Here is an 8,042-nt window from a genome sequence, read left to right on the forward strand (position 1 = left end):
GGGATGCCAGCAAGAAAGCCTATTGTGCCATGGTTTACTTCGTGTACCGCACGAAGGATGGTAAAGCTCATGTAAGATTAGTAGCCAGCAAAACTAGAGTCGCCCCTCTAAAAAAAACTTTCGATTCCGCGCTTAGAATTAATGTCGGCGAGAATACTTGCGCAGCTTATGCACACAGTGAAGAACGCGTTACAGTCACAAGTCAGGTTGGATGGCGTGAGGTTCTGGCTGGACAGCAAGACAGCTCTCAGCTCTCAGCTTTGAAATTGACTGACAAAGAAGATTGGGCGTACTGTTCGACAGAAGAAAACCCAGCTGACCTTGGTTCCAGGGGAGTGTTTGCCTCGCAGCTAAAAGAAAACCAGCTTTGGTGGCGCGGTCCATCATGGCTAACAGATTGGCCGGTGTTAACAGAAAGCTTACAAACCCCAGAGAGCCTGATCGAACAAAAGAAAAGCGCGGCTGTAATGATGACAAAGGCGGAAATTGTGAGTGGTATTGCCGGTGTGATTGACGTGAATGACTACAGCACGCTACAGAGACTCGTCAGGGTGACAGCCTGGATAAAGAGATTCATTGACAACTCAAGAGCAAAGACACAGCAAAACGAGAAGCGAACTGGAAGATTAGAAGCGGATAAATTGAAATGCGCCGAGATTGAGTGGCTGAAGTCAGTCCAAAGCGATTTAAAGCAGCAGACTAATTTTAAGCAGCTAGTTAGCGAGCTTGGTATTAAGGAAGACAGAGCTAGTTTAAGATGCGAAGGTAGACTAGTTAATTCAGATTTAGAAAGTGAAGCCAGGAGACCAGTCATTTTGCCCAGACAGCATAGATTCACAAGGTTGGTCATAGAAGAGTGCCATCAGAGAGTTTATCATAGTGGAGTTAGAGCTACATTATCTGAGTTAAGGTCAAGATATTGGGTCCCAAGGGGTAGGCAAGTGGTAAAGCGAATTTTGAGTGAGTGTCTTACTTGTAGAAGGTTTACTGGGAAACCCTATAGTACCCCACCGACTGCTGCGCTTCCTGATTTTAGAGTCAAGGAAGCTCCACCATTTTCGAGGGTAGGGGTAGATTTTGCTGGACCACTCTATGTAAAGGAAAAATCGGGGCAAATGGGCAAGGCTTATATTGCGTTATTTTCATGCTGCGTGACAAGAGCAGTGCATTTAGAGTTGGTAGAAGATTTGTCTACAGGAACGTTCAGGCGTTGTTTGCGAAGGTTCATCGCTAAAAGAGGAATGCCTGTGTTGATCGTTTCAGACAATGCGAAAACATTTCAAGCAACAGAGAAGACGCTTAAGAAATTATTGACCATCCAGAAGTAAAAGCAGATTTAGAACGAGACCGAATTGAGTGGAAATTTAGCTTAGAAAGGGCACCCTGGTGGGGAGGATTTTTCGAAAGAATGGTTGCCAGTGTGAAGGGATGCCTGAGGAAAACTCTAGGAAACGCGAGATTGACATTCGATGAATTGGCGACTCTGCTAGCTGAAATAGAATGTACACTCAACTCAAGACCATTGACGTACGAATACAACGAAGTGGGAGAAGAGGTTTTAACACCATCACACTTGATTTATGGGAGGCGCATCAAAACACTTCCAGACGAGGTTGCTGAACCAGACGATGCCATTAATATCGACAACTGCTCTGCAAGATTTAAGTATCTCAGCACTAGGTTGAGTCATTTTTGGAATAGGTGGCGAAAGGAGTATCTTGCAAACCTGCGCGAATTCCATAAGTGTAAGTCAGGAAAAAGAGAAAGAGAGGTAGAAGTAGGGGATGTAGTTGTAGTGTACGAGGAAGAAAGGAAAAGGGGTGAATGGAAGATGGGAGTTGTAGAGAGACTAGTGACAGGTAGAGATAACGTAGTTAGAGGAGCTACTGTCAGAGTCGTTACGAAGGGAAAACCGATTCGACTTTCCAGACCAGTTCAGAAACTTTATCCGTTGGAGTTTCGGAGCGAAGGGGAGGGAATACGAGCACTTAGCGAACGCAGGCGGAATACAGAAATTCCGACAAGAAGAGTCCCTCCTAGAAATGCGGCCTTAGACTCTACATGGAAATCGAGACTAATGCTTGACTCGTAGACGAGTCAAGGGGGGGAGTGTGTCGGGAAAGAAATAGTAACTTGATTGTTCTGTGATTAAATATTAATTAGAAATTGACATTTGTAGCGCAAAGAAGTTAGATTTCGTGACATAAGATTTCACAATAATATAGACAAAGTCCGAGTATATTTACGATATAAAATGATGTAACTGCATACATTTTCTTAGGCTAAATAAGGTGAAAGAACGTGCGATTTTGTAATAGACACTTAATTTAGATACATTACAATGGGAACTTTTACTGTACATGTGATTAATGTAAAAATACTGCCTTGCGCAAGGATAGTAGAAGAACCACTGTATACTTAGAATGTTTTAGTTGATCGTTGATCGTTGATCGTTGTGTTACGAACGTTGAATATGTGAGAATTGTACATCGCAGTAGATTGTTGGATTGGATTAAATCGTGTTGTTACATCGAAAGACACAGTCCTCTTGATTTGTTTGAACCAGCGGAGCGGGGTTAAAAGAATTCCGCAACACTTTTTCAATGACTATGAGACCAGTTTAAAGAGCGTAGTTGATGATGGCTAGCCCCAGTCCTTCCTTGGCCTCCCCGTCATAGTCTCCGTTGACAAATTTCTCGTACACAGGCCAGCTCCGGTGATAGATGACCGCTATTTTGTTTGTCCTGAACATGTCTTTGCCGGCGATTATGAAGGCCAGTTCTTTCAACAAGTAGTATACTCCTTCTTGGACGCTTTCGTCGTCTTCGAGCTCAGAGCCTGAGGATTCTGTTGTATAAAATAAAAAAAATAAATAAATAAAAAATTCATATGTTAAGACTGAGCTTAGCAGTGAGTATCGTCTAATCAACCTCTCGTTGTTGAACAGACGAGCTGGGTTCAATGCAGTCGGCACAAAGGAAGGTAGACTGTAATCATGGACGGACCGGTGGGTACTTGTCAAGGAATCATTTAACTTATATATCCAATCAACCACGATCTGTAAGCACTTTTTAGAGTATAAATTAACCAGTCTCACCACTCAAGGTCTGGATAGCAGTACGGCAGGTTACGTTTAAGAGAAAACGACAACGTTTTGAGTTTTGAATACACGTTAAACTGAAGCTAAAGATGACAGAAGAGCTGTCGAAACATGTTTCAAAAATCAAAACTGTTGTCGCTTTTCTCACCACAAAGAAGTATAAGCAAATACTCTTATCTGACCTGAGTCACTTTCCTCAGAGCTTGCGACATCTTTACCGAGCACTTTGGCGGTGGATCGTGCCACATCTTGGCGAAAACTAGAATTGCTGTTGTAAAACTTGATGACGAAGTCCAAAGCTGCAATGTAGGCTTCGTGTGTGTCCACCTCTCGTGTCCAGTCCAACATGTAAAACTCCCCGGCCATTTGATCACCCTTAGACACCTGCAAACAGGTAAGAGCCAGATTACGACAACTTCGTTTTTTGAAGAGTCTTAAAGCTGGTGAAGTGAGGTGTCACCCTTAACCCAACTCCTAAACACGTTATTTACTCACTTTTGTAAAGGAGACATTTCACTTTCTCGTACTAAAATCTGTTGTTTGACAAAGTTAGAATTTCAATTGGACTTTTTGATTTCCGGGGGTGGCCGGGAAGGGGTCGAGGAGGGATACACAATAACTAAAGTTTCATCACCACATACAGAAATTTTCGTTTGCGTTTGATCAGTGTAACACAATTGGCTAAACTAAGCGTGAGTAAGGCCCGGGTCAAACGTTGAACTTCACACGAGACGAACTAAACTGAGCGAATTAAGTTCATGATAAGTTCGACGTTTCACTCAATTCAATTTGGATCGACCAACACGGTGTGAAGATCGACTGTGGACTGCGGGACAAACGCCGATCTTTTCATGAATCAAACTTAAGAATAAATTAAAAAATCATGATAATTCCTCGAGAAGCGAGGGCCGAAGGCCCGAGCGTAGCGAGGTTAATAAATTTGTCGGGCCGAGCCGGCCCGAGCGGAGCTAAGGCGCGCGAATTCGAGCGAAAAATATATTTATATATATATATGTTTATATCTTTGAAGGTGTCCGCACTGTTGCTTAGCCACAGTGAAAAACAAAGTATGAATGACGTCAGACTGTCTGGCGTCGTCTGGAGCAAAATTTGCATACATCGGAAAAAATACGCGTGCATGATCAAATTTCAACTGCAATGTTCATCAACATTCACTGGATACAGAACTATGATCTCTCCAGAATATTTTCCCTTTCTTTTAGAAATCTTTTTTGTGAAAGATTGCATTGAAGAAATTACACGTTTTGTGGCCGCGGTAAAATAATTTTCCGTGGGAAATAAATTCATCGAACACGACAGCGCTGCTCGCCCGTTGTACATTACGTCGCGTCAGAAATAGATTTTCAACCGCAAACTAGCCTGTACATGTGGAACTACGAAAAGACCATGCTCATCAAAAAAAATCCTATGCCCCTTTTAATCTCCTCATTTGATGCTACAATATGGGTAAAGAGGGTTTTCCACCCAGCCCCAGCTTCGCGAGGTCTTGCGAGTCACGTATTTCTAGTTAATGTATATTATCATGCTCTGAATTTGGTTCGATGAATTAAGTTCGACGTTTGACCCAACGGCCTAGCCTGCGTGGCCGGCGTAATCGGGGAAGGGGAAGGGGAGCGAGGGAGGCGAGAAATAATGAGGGGCATTTTTTCTCGCCTTCCTCGCTCCCCTTCCCCTTCCCCGATTACGCCGGCCACGCAGGCTTCAACGGCCGAGCTTTACCCTTTGGGTCATATGCAGTTCGACCTTTGACCCAGGCATAAGTTTGTGGAAGTAATCTGATCACGCTTCACTTCGGGGAAATCCCCCCCCCCCCCTCCCCCGGCCATGATATGATTAGGCAAGCACACGGAACAAATAACATTTATTTCAACCTCAAACCTTGAACTCATGAACTTTAGCTGAATGCCAGAAATTATCGATCAGAAAGCAATCAGAGATCCAGTTATTGGTGGTTTTCACCAGTCACACATCGTCACGCAAGTAAAAAAATAAAATCCTCAACCATTCAATAGATAAAGTCAAGAAATTGATATGTTGTAGAAGAGTGATACATAAACAACGTGTGAAAGCCACAGGGCTGGGCGATATCTCATAATCGAGTTATTCGAGAAAATGTACCACGGAAATTACAGAGTTTAGTATGAACTCCATGTCATGGGTGCCCCAACATGGTAGCCGGAAACCAGCAAAACATCTGGAGTTTACCTTGGCCATTTCAAACCTATTTCTCTCTGCTGAACTTTCATTCATTGACATAGACGCTTCTATTACATGTTAGCTGATCAGACCTCAAAAAAAAACAAAAAAAAAAAACAAAAAAACAAAAAAACCACGAGGTAAATCGATGTTTTGTTTTCATGTACGTGACATGTTTGGAGCAGCAATCCTTCTGTCACGCACTGCGCAAACTGCTCTATTTTCAAAACAAAGAATGCTATCCTGCTAAAAACAAGCAAGCCGATGGAAATTTATATCTTCTTTTATGTGATGAAGATAAAAACCCAAATTGTGTTTAGCTATGAATTTCAGTTTTTTATGACGTCATGTGAAAACCAACAATTGCCAAAAGGGCATTGATAAACGATCACCGTACCATTGGGTTTAATTGCGTTTCGCTAAGTACTCGACGAAAATAAAAAATAACGCTGATAAAATCAACGATCGGAAAAGAGACGTAAATAGATACTAAGCGCAGACATAGTATGTAAAAAGAAAACATGCGACGCCGATTACAAAAAAAACAAACAAGCGGAAAGAAAATCAGGTAGGCATACATCTCTGTGATTTCAAAAATAAAACATTTTTACAGACTGAAGAAGATATATACATTCATCGACAACTTTTTTTTTCACTTACCTTTTCAATAGCTCTTCTGCAATGTGACTTAAGCTGGCTGGAGTTTTTCTTAGCGCGCTTTACAGCATCTTTGCTCCCAAGAGCTCTGTACGTGTGTTCCGCGGGCTGCTGCGGTACAACCACTACGATGCGCCTCTTTTCCTTTCCCAAGTAATCTACATAGTCCTCAATGACGCCAGATTTAAAGTACGGATTCCCAGGGCTCATTCCAAACAACACCACACCGTTGCTTTCCATCACATCTTGGCCTGTTCGGAAAACAAGGCTGTCTTCAACTTGTGCAAGAGTGAGAACCATTTTGATTGTAAAAAGGCTATAATTTCTTACGAGATCGCAGTCAGCTCAGCTACACAGCTATCAAGCAATGCTCCAGGCCCGGACTCCAGGACGGCTTTTTATGTAACCCGCTACATAAGAAATTATGTGACAGATCCTGGTGCGCTGGAACGGCCGCTGAGACGGTGGAATTCCCCGGACCTAATGAAGTCATTGACCGCGATTAAAATAGCCTCTGTGAAAAAAAGGTTAGGTCACATGCTACTTTGATTCCGAGAAACACAGGTAGTTAAAATTACAATTGACTGACAACTAAGTTCTTTTTTTCACGGATTAGACGATGGAATTCCCCTGAAGCAAAGTAATTGACCGCAATTGTAAAATAAGGACCAAATTAGGGTTGGGTCACATGCTAGTTTGATTCCGAGAAACACAGGTAGTTGAAAGTACAGTTGACTGATAACTAAATTCCTTTTTCACGGATTCAGATCGCAAGCAAAGCAATTTTAGAACATATACATAAAGGCATTTGTGGCTCTTTGAGAGAACATATCGTCATAATTGAATAGTTAAATCCCGAAAATTAGTCTGCATTTTTCTTTATTTCGCACTGTATGTTTCCTGAGTCAGCTTTTGAAAGCGAATTAGCAAACGACTAAATACTCGTATAAATATATCAATCATGTTAATTCGTCAGTTTCTAAACTAAAACAAATAATAATAAAATAATAACATGCATTGAACACAGTATTTTTTAACATTAAACGCACCATTAAATTAAACATAACTTGATCTTGTTAAATTCACTCTTGCAGGCTTAAAAAAATAAAAATATTTTCGCTGTCATTGCGTATTTTTTAATAGCTTAATTACCCGCGTGACTAAAATTTGCGATTTCGGAGAATCAAGGATTACTAAAATGACGTCAGCATAGTGACGTGACTCCTTGTGCGTCATTTACGAAAGTAATAGTAATTTTGGAATGAGGGAAAATTCCCTACCACATGCAGTGAGCCTACGCGAGTTTTCAGTATATATCCGGCTGTTGATTTAATTCTTTTATCATGTGATTTCTGGGAATTCCCGGAACAACTTGTTTAAAGTTTGAGTGTGTGACATTTCGTAATTTCAGTTTCTTCCAGTATTTGAGGAGGACGCTTCATACCGTTGCCTTCTAATCAACTTTCACGATGATCGCTGGTCTTGCTATCGCTTCCATTGCGATCTTATTGATTTCAATACTGTGGACTTACAAAAGATTCACCGAGGTTAGTATATTTCTTTCTTTCTTTCAAAGTTCTGAAAGTTTTAAATACGGAACATTTTTTAAATATAAGCTGGAGTCGTTTTTACCAGTCGATATTAAAACCAAAAGTACACGACATATTTTCTTACTGAGAAGTAAGATTGTGCAATTTTATTGTAACATGGAAATTGTTATCTTCGGTTCGTCAAGCAAATCGGCAGGGATTCGTGATCTGCCGATCTTTAAGAAAAAAGTCCTTTTTTAGTTTCTCTGTATTTTTTGTATTGCAGTATTTTATGTTTGCCAGCGGCTTAATAAAATGATTGGTATTAGGGTTCCTTTGATTTTAAACTCAAGATAGCGTTTAGTCGCGTTTATACTTTTTGGTTTAAGACAAATTTTGCGAGCGTACCGCTAAATATGATTGTTTATACTTTGACCGGTTGCAATCTTCATATTTCTGTTAATCTGGAATCCTTAGTAAACCAGAAATGAAAAAAATCAAGCAATTTCTTTGAGGAAGAAAAAGTTGCGAACTGGGAC

General features: G+C 41.0%; 4 protein-coding genes across 7 annotated transcripts in view; 3 read left to right on the forward strand and 1 right to left on the reverse strand.

The window, feature by feature from the left end:
* Window positions 1-29: 29 nt before the first annotated feature.
* Window positions 30-1,328, forward strand: LOC146452448 (uncharacterized). Its single transcript, XM_085097883.1, has one exon. The coding sequence runs from the start codon at window positions 30-32 to the stop codon at window positions 1,326-1,328; it is 1,299 nt and encodes a 432-aa protein (XP_084954009.1).
* Window positions 1,329-1,408: 80 nt separating this feature from the next.
* LOC146452449 (uncharacterized) lies at window positions 1,409-2,092 on the forward strand. Its single transcript, XM_085097884.1, has one exon. The coding sequence runs from the start codon at window positions 1,409-1,411 to the stop codon at window positions 2,090-2,092; it is 684 nt and encodes a 227-aa protein (XP_084954010.1).
* A 130-nt stretch (window positions 2,093-2,222) lies between these two features.
* On the reverse strand, window positions 2,223-6,438 carry LOC146452450 (uncharacterized). 2 transcript variants are annotated; one of them, XM_085097817.1, is made up of 4 exons: window positions 6,305-6,438; window positions 5,978-6,225; window positions 3,283-3,484; window positions 2,223-2,847 (listed from the first exon to the last, which is right to left on the reverse strand). In XM_085097817.1, exons 2-4 carry the CDS (start codon window positions 6,212-6,214, stop codon window positions 2,621-2,623), a joined length of 666 nt encoding a protein of 221 aa, XP_084953943.1. In that variant the 5' UTR covers window positions 6,215-6,225; window positions 6,305-6,438; the 3' UTR covers window positions 2,223-2,620. The 2 variants fall into 2 exon arrangements, with proteins under 2 accessions (XP_084953943.1, XP_084953942.1); XM_085097816.1 differs by having other exon boundaries at window positions 5,978-6,418.
* A 799-nt stretch (window positions 6,439-7,237) lies between these two features.
* Window positions 7,238-8,042, forward strand: part of LOC146452451 (uncharacterized) — a 76,588-nt gene continuing 75,783 nt past the window's right edge. For 2 of the 3 annotated variants that reach the window (XR_014859735.1, XR_014859734.1), the window contains exon 1: window positions 7,268-7,521. Coding sequence is in view for 1 of the 3 variants with exons in the window: in XM_085097834.1 (XP_084953960.1) it covers window positions 7,444-7,521 (78 nt within the window). In the remaining 2 variants the exon portion in view is untranslated. Of the gene's footprint in view, window positions 7,522-8,042 lie in introns of all 3 variants that reach the window. The other variant, XM_085097834.1, reaches the window with a different exon arrangement.

Source organism: Pavona decussata, unplaced genomic scaffold (assembly GCF_977016875.1).
Source record: "Pavona decussata unplaced genomic scaffold, jaPavDecu1.1 SCAFFOLD_368, whole genome shotgun sequence".
Classification (NCBI taxonomy): Eukaryota; Metazoa; Cnidaria; class Anthozoa; order Scleractinia; family Agariciidae; genus Pavona; species Pavona decussata.